At 39.1% G+C, this 15,074-nt stretch overlaps 1 protein-coding gene across 2 annotated transcripts in view; it reads right to left on the bottom strand.

Moving 5' to 3' along the window:
* The window catches only part of SLAIN2 (SLAIN motif family member 2), a 236,970-nt gene that overhangs the window by 36,198 nt on the left and 185,698 nt on the right, over nucleotides 1–15,074 (bottom strand). Inside the window, exon 8 of one of the 2 annotated variants that reach the window (XM_053703984.1) lies at nucleotides 11,394–11,471. The exons of the other annotated variant lie outside the window; for it this stretch is intronic. Within the exon in view, the coding sequence (XP_053559959.1) occupies nucleotides 11,394–11,471 (78 nt within the window). The remainder of the gene's footprint in view (nucleotides 1–11,393; nucleotides 11,472–15,074) is intronic. 2 annotated transcript variants of the gene reach the window in all.

Below are 15,074 nucleotides of genomic sequence, written 5' to 3' on the forward strand. Positions count from 1 at the left end.
TGACTGTGTAATCATGCGTCTATTACACTGTAATATTTTTAAATATTGTAAAACTAATGCATAAAGTGCAAATTTACGCAATTAAATGTCTATAAGGTTAATGTCTCACGGCAGTCATGTTGATTATTGAAAAAACGCAGTTTGAACAAACTTGGCACTTCATTGCACTCAGCGGTTTCAGAGAAGAAGATGTTTGAATATTTTCGCAAAATTCAAGATGGCTGCTACAGCATGTGACTGAGGCACTTCTTTTGAGCAATAGCAAATCTAAGTCATAGCAGCACTATGCACAGCAAGTTTCAAAATTGTAACAAAAGCAGTTACAGAGCTAAATATTTTTAAGCGTTTGTCGAAATTAGTCGCAAAAAGCAACATGGCCGCTAGACCATGTGACCTATGAGTTCAGAGTTGCATGAGATGTAGCAGAGCAATAGGCTGTACTAGCAGTTGAAAAGTTATGGGCAATAGAAAAAGCGTCGTAATAATAATAATAAATATAGCTGCAAGCAGCAATAAAGGTGGCCAAGCGCATCCCCTTTGTAATGGCATACAAGTACCTAAGTCACAATATAAAGCAAGTTTAATTGCTCTATCATAAGCAGTTGCAAAGAAATCAAATTTTTGCGTAAATGAATATAGCTTCATTTAGGGTTTTTCAGTCTATATTGAGGCCGGTTTCCTCTCTGAGTACAGTGCTTGTCAAAGGGCTGTATATGGAGGTATGGTTTGTGAGTCTATTTTCACCTCATGGGAAATTTTTCATAAACCTTGTATAATTGGTTATAGGGACTTGTCTTTTGCCTCCCTTTATGGATCTACAATATACTTCTATTCCATAACCACTGTTGATAAGTTTCAGTACTGGTTTGACTGGCTTCTTATTTGCTGGTGGACGAGTGTCTATTGGCAAGTATCTTTTATTAAACATTTTAGACACTCTATAGCTATGTTATGGGGACTTTTTTTAAATTTGTATATATATTTGCTAATATATATGACCATGGGACAAAAACCTTCTCACTATTCCCTTGCTTAGTTTGTTTTTCGCGCGTCAGCTTGTTCGTAAAACCTGTAACTAGAATCTATTACAAGGTCTGGAAGGCCTTGATTTCTGCTCTTCCTTGTGATCCTCCTTATTTGATTTTTCAGTCTTACGGACTTCTTTTGATTTTTTGCCTAAGGTTGTGTCCTAATCCTAAGAATGCTTCAGAGAGATCTATGCATTCTTTGGTTGTTAGGGTATTTAAATATTAGATTGATGCTAATAAGGACTTTACACAAACATCTAGTTTTTGTACATTAATCAGAAAGTGTATGCTGTTTCTTTGGCCTTTTGGTTGAAACTTTTGATTCCCAAGGCTTACTTGGAGGCAAACCAGCCTTTACCGCAGCGGATTACTGCTCAGTCTACTTAGTTATTTGCCACTTCTTGGGCTTTCAAGAATGAGGCTTCAGTTGACCAGATTTGAAAGGCAGCTACTTTGTCTTCTTCTGAAGTAGCCTTTGGTAGAAAGGTTCTTCAGACAGCTGTTTCCATTTGATGTTTTGCCCATTTGATTTATTTTAAGTGCATTAAAAAAAAATTGGGGTTGTGGATTTAATTTATCAGTGAAAAAAATATGTTTTTTAAATCCCTTTCTTTGAGTATTACTGAAGAACTCCCCAGCTTAGGTATTTGTTCCCAGGAGTAATAGACCATGGACTCTCACTACCTGTATGAAAGAAAACAATTTATGCTAACCTGATAAATTAATTTCTTTCATGGTGGTTTAAGGGACATAATACTCATATGCTAAATCACTTGAAACTGATGCAGTATAACTGTAAAAAGTTGACAGGAAAATATCACCTGAACATCACTATATAAAAAAGGAAGATATTTTACCTCACAATTTCCTCAGCTCAGCAGAGTAAGTCCTGTGTAAAAAGTTTATGCTTCAGCTGTTGCCCAGCTGCAGGTTAAGAAAAAAAAAAGAAATGAACCGCAGCCAATCAGCATCAGCAGTGCTGAGGTCATGAACTCTTTTACTGTGATCTCATGAGATTCCATAGTAAACTTCCTTAAACTGAATAGGGAAATAATATGAGTGTGCACGAAGCTCACTCCCTTAGCTGTCCCGGGACAGGCATGCTGATTTGCTGCTTAAAGTCCTTTACAATGGGGTTTGAATACTTAGGACATTTTGAGGTAAAATAGCTTTCTTTTTTACATAGAGATGTTCAGGTGATATTTTCTAGTGAGCTTCTTACAGCTATGCTGCATCACTTAAGTGTTTCAACATTTGGGTATCATGGCCCTTTAAGGAATCTTTGCCTCCACCTAGTGGTAGAGAAGAGTATTTTCCAAGAGGAATGGTTCATGGACTCTCACTACCATGAAATAAATCAATCAGGTAAGCATAAATTATGTTTTCATGATTCAAACAGAGCATTACAATTTTAGACAACTTTCCAATGTACTTATATTATCTAACTTCCTTTGTTGTATTGTTATCCTTGGTTGAAAAGCATGCATAGGTAGGCTGAGGAGCAGCAATGAACTACTGGGAATAGGGTTGCACCGATACTAGTATTGGTACTTATCAGGGGTGTATTATGGCCTAGGCAAACAAGGCCGGTGCCTATAGCGGCAGTATTTTCCTTATCCATGCAGTACCTACCTTATCCATGCAGTACACTGACTGAGCGCTACAGCGTGTGGGCTAGGGAGATGGGGCGACTGTTGGCATGTGGGCAGGGGGCGTGTTAGTCGGCAGAGATGGAGAGGCAGGATAGACTGCAGAGGAAGCAGTGCGTGGTGGTGGCAATACTTTATAACCCACAGGTAAGAATCTTGGCCTCCCGATGTTCCTTTACTAACACAGTGGCAGCTGGGGTAGTGCTGAAAGTGCAGGGAAAATAACTTAAGGTTGGGGGCGGGCAGCGTGTATTCAATTTTACTTCTTTTAGTGGATCATAGATGCTTTGATTGCCGCGCACAGTAAAGTGCTACAACCTGCAGTTGTGCTCAGCGGTCTGCACTTCACTTTTTAAAAGTCACATTGCAACTCTCCATACTAAACAGAATGTATAAAAACCATTTGGAGCAATTTAACTATCCTTAAAACAGGCTGTCATATACTGACCAAGCCAGCGTCTCCTATCACAACAGTATCTGTATGATCTTTTTAACTTATCATTGGCATTCAGTGGGATTGTCAGAGGGCTGGCTTTGACAAATTAACCGTTTCTCCCAAAGAAAAAAAGCAATACATTGCTAAATAGTTTTGTCTGGCAGAAAGTAAGTTATATATTGTGCTGAATAGTTTCTATGCTAAAAACATACACAGTTAGTACACTCAATATATATTAATATGCATTTTAGAGATGGTACATTATGCACTTTATTTCAAATACTAAAGTAAAATAAAGAGTGAGTTAATTGATTGACATAAAGAACTCCCTGGTTTCACTATGCACAGGGAAGGAACAGATAGAACTGTATTTCAGCTGGAAGTTAGCTCCTTTGCATTTCTGCTAATATCCATCTCTTCAGGATTATGTCTCATTCAAACAACAAAAAACTCACTGTAAAAAAAAAAAAAAAGTATGTTTATGATTAATGCACCTGGTGTGCCCTATTCCCATTTTGTCAACAGTACTTTTTATGTCGGCGGTCATCTGTCTGTTTGTATGTATGTGTTTGCATGTACCTGTTTGTGAGTGCACCTGTGTATGATTGTATCTGTGTGTTTATGCATCTGTGTATGTATATCTGTTTGTTTGTGTGGATTAGTGCATTGTACCTTTTTTTTTTTTTTTTTTTTTTTAGTTCTACCGCAATGCTGCAGTTTCGCCTAGAGCCATGCAATTGCTAGGGATTTTATATATATATATATATATATATATATATATATATATATATATATATATATATATATATATATATATATATATATATGTGTATATATATATATATATATATATATGTGTGTGTGTGCATATGCTTTAGTTATTCTCTCACCCTGCATATTTAAATCAACCCACCTGAGTGAATGGAAGCCCTAGGACTTAAATACATAAAAAAAAAATTTCGTTACACACTGACCAAAAAATATTATGGCTAAAAAAGCCCCAAAATCTGGGTGGGGTGAGGGGGGGTCAGCAGAATTTTGAGTGCCTAGGGCAGCACAAAACCTAAATACGCGACTTCCGGGCAGCGGCCATCTTGCTGGTCGCACTGAGCTTCAGCTCCTGAGTTGCTTACCAGATTCTCCTAAGTTTACCTTGAAGATTTGGCGACAGGCCATCCAAACTGGTAGAGCAGCTCGACTGAAGGCACTCTGACACAAACGGCAGGGGTTTTTGGAATATAGTGTGTTTCCCAGCCCTCAGTACCGGACTTTTAATTTGAGGCCTTCCTCTGTATATAAAGCCTCACCATTGCGGTGTGGTCAGTGCCTTTCGGGGCAAACTACCTAACAGATTAACCTACGCTGGGTTAATAAGAGAAAGCTACAAGAATACTGATACAAAATGGACCCTAGAGAAGCATCGTTAATTGGCGTCATTACCAAACTACTTGACGACCAACTCACAAGCATCTCAGACCTCCTGGCATCAGAATATGGTAGAATCTGCATTTCCAAGACCGCAACGTGCTCCCCAAAGAGGCGAGAAACTGCAGCTACTGTGGGAGAGGAGGTTACTGGGGTAAAGTGCATCTCGCTTGCGGTGACAGCTGTTACTCAGCCTGATTCTGAGATCGGAGGTGAACAGGAAGCTGCCCCTGAAAATGGAGGTCTGAGCGGGTACCCTGAAAGAGAGGAGCTCTCTGTTAAACTCATACCCAGGAGCTTACCGTTCCCACCGGGAGCACAAACAGTGTCGGCACAGATGGAGAAAGGACACGATCTACCAGCCCGCTATACTCACGCTGGATGTAGCGCAACATATGGCATGGAGCTACCTGCTGTAGCGGACGGGGATCCTTTATCTGAAGATGTTCCGTGTCTGTATATGGGAACAGCGGCTGTACTCATTCATACCATAAAGGGAGTCATGCTTGTTCAGAAAGGGTCGTGGCTTACCGACCCTCGCTGTCTCTATGCTGAGAATGCGGAAGCTGCCCGGCAGTCGCAAATGGATCATACGGCTGCATACAACATCTCACAGCATCTTGTCTTGCCCATCTGCTATTTTCTCTACCGGGCTGTGAGGACTGGAATTGGTTAGTGAGGGGTCTCCTTATGTGCACATGCCTGGAGCTATGACTTTGCCTGTGTATCTCCCTAGTGTGCCGAAAAAGCCCATGGACCAGTCTTGGGGATTTTATCATACCGGTGGGAACTCACCTTGTCATATTCTGGACGGTCTGTGAGTGGGTATGGGTTCGGGAAGATTTCCACAGGGTGTAGTGACGGCTTGTGTGTAGCAGAAACTCTCTGTTAATTGCTTGGCCCGCCTAGTTGTCCTTTTCCCTGGGACTTTTACACCACGAGCCACCCTATATTTCTCAAAGTGGAGAGTTATTGTTATATTTTTTTTTTTTTATTATTTCTTCTGGGAGATCTCACAATGATGGCTGATAAGCCTGAAGCATGGTGTTTATCCTTCCTTTATTATGTGCATGGACACTTTAATAGGCATTGACTCCTAAACATTTTAAGGATACATCAATTGTGTGATGATGGTCACAAGACCTGAAGCCTAGGCCTGCATGATGTGTGTAATGTAGGATGTTCCCTTTGTTTTTGTCACATAATATAATGCTGAAGACAGCTCATTAGGGTTAATGTACAAACTATATTTTCACATTGTATGATCCTTTTTGATATCTGAGGGCTAGCACTATATATAACCCTATATATGTTTATTATACTGTCAGATTGTTAGTGTTCTATCAGCCTCTTATAGTCCGTGGTCGGTTCAAGCATGCCTTACAGTGACCTATGCAAAAGTAGGGAAATGTAATGAGGGCTCCCACCATTTCTTTCTTAATTACTTAGGAAGCATACCCTATAATATCAATTATCTGCGCTACACATGTCATCCATATGCTCATCAACGTCATTCTCCCCCAGCTACCTGATAGTGGCAGTTGTACTCCCAGCTCCATAGTAAGACTCAATGTTGGCTATAACAATAAGTGAAGCTTATTATATGCACATAACTTCTTAATAACTTAAAAACTGAGGTACAACCAAAGTAACCCATGAGTGGTTACCTATTTATCATAATACTCCCCATTAAGCAATCTATATATTTTATCATATGAGGTCCAAAAGTGGCCTCCTGGGTGATATGGAGGGGTTATAGTGTATATGGCACATTAAGAATAAGATGGTTATGTTACAAAACTTCCCTAGCCCCAACTCTGCAATGTTGTTACGAATAAGTTTGTATTACACATGTATATGTTTGAAATAGTGGATTCTAAGCTGCAACGCTGTCATGTAACCGTAGTTTATATTTATGATGTATCTGTGCTTTTCCTAAACCTCAATAAAAATTTGTTAAAAAAAAAACAAAAAAAAACTAAATACGCCACTGGTACCGATACCAAGTACTTGCACCAGTACTTGTACTCGTGCAAATACACTGATACTTAAATCGATACCTCCAGATCTTAGATCTTACCCATACGCCATCTTGTGGTGTTTTTTCAAACTTCATGTTCCCATTTCATTTTAAACTGGAGTGAACTTAACTAAAAATTGTTCACTTCTGTTCTGCCAATAAAAATTGCTTTTATTTGTTTTATTGTACGTCAGAGCATTGCTCTAAAAGCTTCTACTATATAGCTGGAAGTCTACCTGGGAGAGATCACTGTACCTTGTTCAGACAAGTCCTGAAGTACAGGGCAGTACATAAACTGAGATTTAATGGCCCAAAAATATATTACTGTTCCTTAAAAAAAAACAAAAAAAAAACTTGCCACTAACTTTTCAAAAATGTATTCTAAATTGTTAATTACCTGTTATACTGCTAGTTCTTATCTTGCAGAATTACGCTCAAAACATACTGTACTCTGGGGAACATCCTTAGCTTATATAATTGCAGGAAGAGTGTTCATATGACATTAAGTTAATTCCTATGAACACTATCCTACAATTATAGGACTAGATTTAGATTACATTTGATTGGTAAGCTTTACCAATGCTCTATTCACATTTCCAACTCCATAGACTTTAAAGGGACATTATACACTAGATTTTTCTTTGCATACATGTTTTGTAGATGATCCATTTATATAGGACATACAATTTTTTTTCTTTTTTTTAAAAAATGTATAGTTTTGCTTATTTTTTAAATAACATTGCTCTGATTTTTAGACTCCTAACCAAGCCCCAAAGTTTTAGGAGAATACAGACATACCTACTCCAGCTTGCTTCGGTTTGTTCAAAGGGTCTTTTCATATGCAGAGGAAGGGGGAGTTTCTGATATTTTCCACTTGCAGTGGGTGTTCCAGTAACCTTTTAAACAGAGCTAAACTTAAAGTTTTTAAACGGTTTTATACTGGATTTTTATATCAGTATCTGTGCGTATTATTCTTTATAGTAGTGTCTATTACATGCAGTTATATGAAATGGTATCGGTGCAACCCTAACTGGGAGCCAGCTGCTGATTGGTAGCTACACATATAGTTCTCATCATTAGCCCCCAGTGGTACATGACCATTCCTTCAACAAAAGATACCAAGAAAAATGAGAAAAAAAAAACGATAATAGAAATAAACTGGAAAGTTGTTTGAAATTGTATGCACGATCTGATTCATAAAGGAAAATGTTAAATTTCATGTTCCTTTAAAGGGACAGTAAACATTCAGAATAATGTTACATAATTCTGCACACAGTGCGGAATTATATAACATTATTTTAGCGGTAACTTCAAAAATTAAAACCTACTAGACCAGAGCGGGAGCGAGCTACATTTAGTTCAATAGCGCGACCGGGCGTGCTGTGACTAGCCAGCAAGCCCGCAAAGCGATTTGGATATCCAAGACCCGCTCAGTAGATCCTGGAGCGTAGTCCAACTTTAGACTACAAAATCTGCAAATACTTTTAATTTTTGAAGTTACAGCTTAATTAATGTTATATAATTGCACACTGTGTGCAGAATTATATAACATTATTCTGAACGTTTACTGTCCCTTTAAGGTTTAAAGAATTGAACATAGGTTTTACTTTATGGAAAAAATAAAACATCTGTTTAAGAAACACCTTAGTAACAGTTACACACAGATAGCAACGAGCGATATAGATAGTGGAGAAACTGGACTTTACAAACCAGTAAACTATTCTGTGCTCTGCCTGGAGGAAACCTAATAATAAGGCAAGGCCAGTATGAAACATTCAGTGTTAAACGCAGCTTCCTAGTTTAAAAATCTCACAGTTCTAAGCAAAAACAATTAGCACATTCAGAAACTGTGCCAAATGGCAATAGGAATTTTCAATTTAGTTTTAAAACTTACAACTTATGACAACAGAAGAAAAAACGGTTAGGGACAAAGAACTTATACACTGAATTATATAAATACTCAGCAGGTGAGGAGCATATACGCACACTAAATTCTATAATTACTTAGCAGCTAAGGAGCATATAGGCACACTAAATTCTATAATTACTCAGCAGGTGAGGAGAATATAGGCACTCTAAATTCTATAATTACTCAGCAGGTGAGGAGCATATAGGCACACTAAATTCTATAATTACTCAGCAGATGAGGAGCATATACGCACACTAAATTCTATAATTACTCAGCAGGTGAGGAGCATATAGGCACACTAAATTCTATAATTACTCATCAGGCAAGGAGAATATAGGCACACTAAATTCTATAATTACTCAGCAGCTAAGGAGCATATAGGTATGCTGAAATCTATAAATACTCAGCAGGTAAGAATCATATACGGTAGGTATGCTGAATTCTATAAATACTCAGCAGGTAAGGAGCATATAGGCATGCTGAATTCTATAAATAATCAGCAGATGAGGAGCATATAGGCACACTAAATTCTATAATTACTCAGCAGGTGAGGAGCATATAGGCACACTAAATTCTATAATTACTCAGAAGGTGAGGAGCATATAGGCATGCTGAATTCTATAAATACTCAGCAGGTGAAGCGCATATAGGCACACTAAATTCTATAATTACTCAGCAGGTGAAGAGCTTATAGGTATGCTGAATTCTATAAATACTCAGCAAGTGAGGAGCATATAGGCACACTAAATTCTATAATTACTCATCAGGCGAGGAGAATATAGGCACACTAAATTCTATAATTACTCAGCAGGTGAGGAGAATATAGGCACACTAAATTCTATAATTACTCAGCAGCTAAGGAGCATATAGGTATGCTGAAATCTATAAATACTCAGCAGGTGAGGAGCATATAGGCACACTAAATTCTATAATTACTCATCAGTCTAGGAGAATATAGGCACACTAAATTCTATAATTACTCAGCAGGTGAGGAGAATATAGGCACACTAAATTCTATAATTACTCAGCAGGTGAGGAGAATATAGGCACACTAAATTCTATAATTACTCAGCAGCTAAGGAGCATATAGGTATGCTGAAATCTATAAATACTCAGCAGGTAAGAATCATATACGGTAGGTATGCTGAATTCTATAAATACTCAGCAGGTAAGGAGCATATCGGTATGCTGAATTTTATAAATACTCAGCAGGTGAAGCGCATATAGGCACACTAAATTCTATAATTACTCAGCAGGTGAGGAGCATATAGGCACACTAAATTATATAATTACTCAGCAGGTAAGGAGCATATAGGTATGCTGAATTCTATAAATACTCAGCAGGTGAAGCGCATATAGGCACACTAAATTCTATAATTACTCAGCAGGTGAGGAGCATATAGGTATGCTGAATTCTATAAATACTCAGCAGGTGAGGAGCATATAGGAACACTAAATTCTATAATTACTCAGCAGGTGAGGAGCATATAGGTTTGCTGAATTCTATAATTACTCAGCAGGTAAGGAGCATATAGGTATGCTGAATTCTATAAATACTCAGCAGGTGAGAAGCAAATAGGCACACTAAATTCTATAAATACTCAGCAGGTAAGGAGCATATAGGCACACTAAATTCTATAATTACTCAGCAGGTAAGGAGCATATAGGTATGCTGAATTCTATAAATACTCAGCAGGTGAAGCGCATATAGGCACACTAAATTCTATAATTACTCAGCAGGTGAGGAGCATATAGGCACACTAAATTCTATAATTACTCAGCAGCTAAGGAGCATATAGGTATGCTGAAATCTATAAATACTCAGCAGGTAAGAATCATATACGGTAGGTAAGCTGAATTCTATAAATATTCAGCAGGTAAGGAGCATATAGGTATGCTGAATTCTATAAATACTCAGCAGGTGAGGAGCATATAGGTATGCTGAATTCTATAAATACTCAGCAGGTGAAGAGCATATAGGCACACTAAATTCTATAATTACTCAGCAGGTGAGGAGCATATAGGTATGCTGAATTCTATAAATACTCAGCAGGTGAGGAGCATATAGGTATGCTGAATTCTATAATTACTCAGCAGGTAAGGAGCATATAGGTATGCTGAAGTCTATAAATGCTGAGCAGGTGAGGAGCAAATAGGCACACTAAATTCTATAATTACTCAGCAGGTAAGGAGCATATAGGCACATTAAATTCTATAATTAATCAGCAGGTGAGGAGCATATAGTCGCACTAAATTCTATAATTACTCAGCAGGTAAGGAGCATATAGGCACACTAAATTCTATAATTACTCAGCAGGTAAGGAGCATATATGTATGCTGAATTCTTTAAATACTCAGCAGGTGAAGCGCATATAGGCACACTAAATTATATAATTACTCAGCAGGTAAGGAACACATAGGCACACTAAATTCTATAATCACTCAGCAGGTAAGGAGCATATAGGCACACTAAATTCTATAATTACTCAGCAGGTAAGGAGCATATATGTATGCTGAATTCTTTAAATACTCAGCAGGTGAAGCGCATATAGGCACACTAAATTATATAATTACTCAGCAGGTAAGGAACACATAGGCACACTAAATTCTATAATCACTCAGCAGGTAAGGAGCATATAGGCACACTAAATTCTATAATTACTCAGCAGGTAAGGAGCATATAGGTATGCTGAATTCTATACATACTCAGCAGGTAAGGAGCATATAGGTATGCTGAATTCTATACATACTCAGCAGTTAAGGAGCATATAGGCACACTAAATTCTATAATTACTCAGCAGGCAAGGAGCATATAGGCACACTGAACTCTATAAATACTTAGCAGGTAAGGAGTATATACATGGCTGTTTAATAGTTTAGGAGGAGGACTGCAGAAAAAGTACTTTAAGAGGCAACTGAACTTTACCTTGTTTAGGGACTGAAGGTGGTACAACCCGTTTTGCTTTCTGGGAGGTACGTGGTAAACTTATTTGCTTTTTTGATGCTGTTGAAACATAAGAAACAGTTACATATTCCCTTAAAGATCACCTGAAAGCTTTGGAAGAAGCATTTAAAAATGCTACCAAAGACAAACCCAGGGAAGGCATAACAGTGAAATGTTATGATTCATTAGTGAAGAGTGAAGCAGCCATAGAGATTTAAAAATAAGGGGAGTGCATAAAAGCAGTGACAAAAAAGGAGTGGTCAGAAAAAGGGCTTCACGGCCTAGGTGAAGACATTTAAATGATCATGTACTAATGTTAATTCACTTGTGAGTACAGCAGCTCTACTGTAAACACAAAACTGAGAAATAATAACAAAACAAAAACGCACTAGGCAATCAATATTCAAAAACAAAAAAAAAAACCTGCTGAAATATACTTAAAAAAAAAAAATAACACCTCAAATTAAAAACAGCATCTATTCTGCTTAGTATGCAGGTTATATATAAACTTTTAACATCTCTATATAAAAACTAACTATGCTTACCAGATAATTTCCTTTCCTTCTGTATGGGAAGAGTCCACAGCTGCATTCCTTACTTGTGGGAAATACTGAACCTAGCCACCAGGAGGAGGCAACGACACCCCAGCCAAAAGCTTAAAGGGACAATAAACCCCAAAATTTTCTTTCATGATTCAGATGGAGAATACTATTTTAAACAACTTTCTAATTTACTTCTATTATCTAATTTGCTTCATTCTCTTGATGTTATTTCCTGAAAAGCATATCTAGATAGGCTCAGTAGCTTCTGATTGGTGGCTGCACATAGATGCCTCGTGATTGGCTCACCCATGTGCATTGCTATTTCTTTAACAAAATATATCTAAATAATGAAGAAAATTAGATAATAGAAGTAAATTGCAATGTTATTTAAAATGGTATTTTCTATCTGAATCATGAAATATTTTTTTGGGTTTAATGCCCTTTTAAATACCTCCCCCACTTCCTCATAACCCCAGTAATTCTGCCGAGGGAACAAGGAACAGTAGGAGAAGTATCAGGGTGAAAAAGGTGCCAGAAGAATAAATTTAAATTTAGGGCCGCCCATCGGAGAACACAGGCAGGAGCTGTGGATTCTTTCCATATAAAAGGAAAGGAAATTATCTGGTAAGCATAATTTATGTTTTCCTTCTTAATATGGGAAGAGTCCACAGCTGCATTCCTTACTTGTGGGTAACATATACCCAAGCTCTAGAGTACACAGAATGCTAACGGGAGGGGAAAAAAAAAAAAAAAAAAAGAGAGAGAGACGGACCCTAATCTGAGGGCACCACAGCCTGCAAAACCTTTCTCCCGAAGGCTGCTTCAGCAGAAGCAAAAATATCAAACTTGTAAAATTTGGAAAAAGTATGTAAGGAGGACCAGGTAGCCTTACAAAACAGATCCATAGAGGCCTCATTTTTGAAGGCCCAAGAGGAAACTACTGCTCTCGTAGAATGAGCCATAATCCTCAGAGGAGGCTTATGTCCCACTGGCTCAATGCTAAACCGATGACACAACTCAGCCAAAAAGATGAGGAAGTCAAAGAGGCCCTTTGACCCCTACGCTTCCCGGAAAGGAGAACAAACAGAGAAAGAAGTTTGTCTAAATTCCTTTGTGGTCTGAAGATAGAACTTCAAGGCACAAACCACATCCAGAATTACGTTGTTTATGTATTATGACATAAGAAAGGAACCACAATCGTGATTGATGTTGCGAATTAACACAACCTTAGGAAGAAAACCTAACTTGGTTTGTAGAACAGCCTTATCAGCATGGAAAGCCAGATAAGGGACGCATTGCAAGGCAGCAATCACAGATAATCTGCGCGCGGAGCCCGTTGCAAAACTTTAGAACAAGATTTAAAACTCCAAGGAGGAGCATTCGATCGAAACACAGGCCTGATCCTAGCAGAGTCTTAACAAATGAATGCACATCTGGAAGCCCTACGAACCTCTTGTGCAGTAACAGACAGGGCCGAAATCTGTCCCTTCAGGGGACTTGCAGAAAAGTCCTTCTCCAGTTCATCCTGGAGAACAGAATAAGTAGGTACTCCACACCTTATGATAGATGCGACGAGCAACCAGCTTACGAGATTGAATGAGAGTAAAAATAACTCTCTCAGAAAACCCTCTCTTGGCTAGGACCAAGTGTTCAATCTCCACGCAGTCAGTCTTAGAAAATCTAGACATTGATGAACAAAGAGACCTTGGTCAGCAGATCCCTGCGACAAGGTAACTTGCACGGTGGAGATGACATCCCCACTAGATCAGCGAACCATATCCTTCGCGGCCAAGACGGAGCAATCAGTATCAATGACGCCTGCTGATTCGAGCCACTACACTAGAAAGTAGTGGTAACGGCCGGAAAATATGAAATTAGATTGAACCTCCAAGGCACCGCTAATGCATCTGTTAGCTTTGCCTGAGGATCCCTGTACCTCGACCCAGCTTGGTTTGAGACATCATAAGATCTCCCTCTTGCAAATCTCCGCAAACACTCGGGATGGAGAGACCATTCCCCCGGATGAAAGTATTGTCTGCTGAGGAAATCCGCTTCCCAGTTGTCCACACCCGGAATGTGGATCGCTGACGGGGAATAAATGTGGGTCTCCGCCCACTCCAGAATCTGAGATACTTTCCTCATAGCTAGGGAGCTTCTCGTCCCCCCCCCCCCCCCCCCCCCGCTGATGGTTGATGTCCCCCGAGGTTATATTGTCTGATTGGAATCTGATAAACTGGGACAAACCCTGCAGAGGCCAAGCCTTCAGAGCATTGTATATTGCCCGAAGAGCCAAATTAAGATTGGGAGGCACCCCAAACAGCTCCCCATCCTGACAGACTCGCAACCGTAGTCACTATCACCCAGGATGGTCCTAAGACAGACGTCCCTCGGGACAAGTGATTCAGACAAAAACACCAAGAGAGCGATTCTCTCGATCAGTTGTCCAGAGAAATCTGTTGAGACAGATACAAATGACTGCCGTTCCACTGCTTCAGCATGCGCAGTTGCAACAGTCTGAGGTGAAACCTGGCAAAGGAAATGATGTCCATGCTGGACACCATGAAACCAATCACCTCCATACACCGAGCCACAGATGGCCTTAAGGAGGTCTGGAGGGCAAGACATGTTGAAGCTAGCTTGCTACATCTTTGGTCTGTTAGAAATATTCTCATATTATAGCACCCATGAATTCTACCCTGGTACTTGATACAAGATCGAAGAAGACAGAGGAGAGATTCCGAATGGTTCGCTCTTCGAAAAATTTCTTGTAGCCGTAGCTAGACCAAATGGAAGTGCAATAAACTAAGTACTGGTCCAGGAACGCAAACCTTAGGAACTTGATGTGATCCTTGAGGATTGGTACGTGAAGGGAGCATCCTTTAGATCTATCGTGGTCATGAACTGCTCTTCTCGAACAAGGGGAAGAATGGACCTTATTGTCTCCATCTTGAACGAGAGGACATTTAAAAACTTGTTTAAGCACTTTTGGTCCAGAATCGGACCTTCTTTGGGACCACAAAAGGTTTGAATAGTATCCCAAACCTCTCACTGCAATAGGTACCGGGACAATAACTCCTAAGAGGACAGATCCCGTGCGCACCCCAAAAAGGCTTCCCTCCTT

This window comes from Bombina bombina, chromosome 2 (assembly GCF_027579735.1).
Source record: "Bombina bombina isolate aBomBom1 chromosome 2, aBomBom1.pri, whole genome shotgun sequence".
Classification (NCBI taxonomy): domain Eukaryota; kingdom Metazoa; phylum Chordata; class Amphibia; order Anura; family Bombinatoridae; genus Bombina; species Bombina bombina.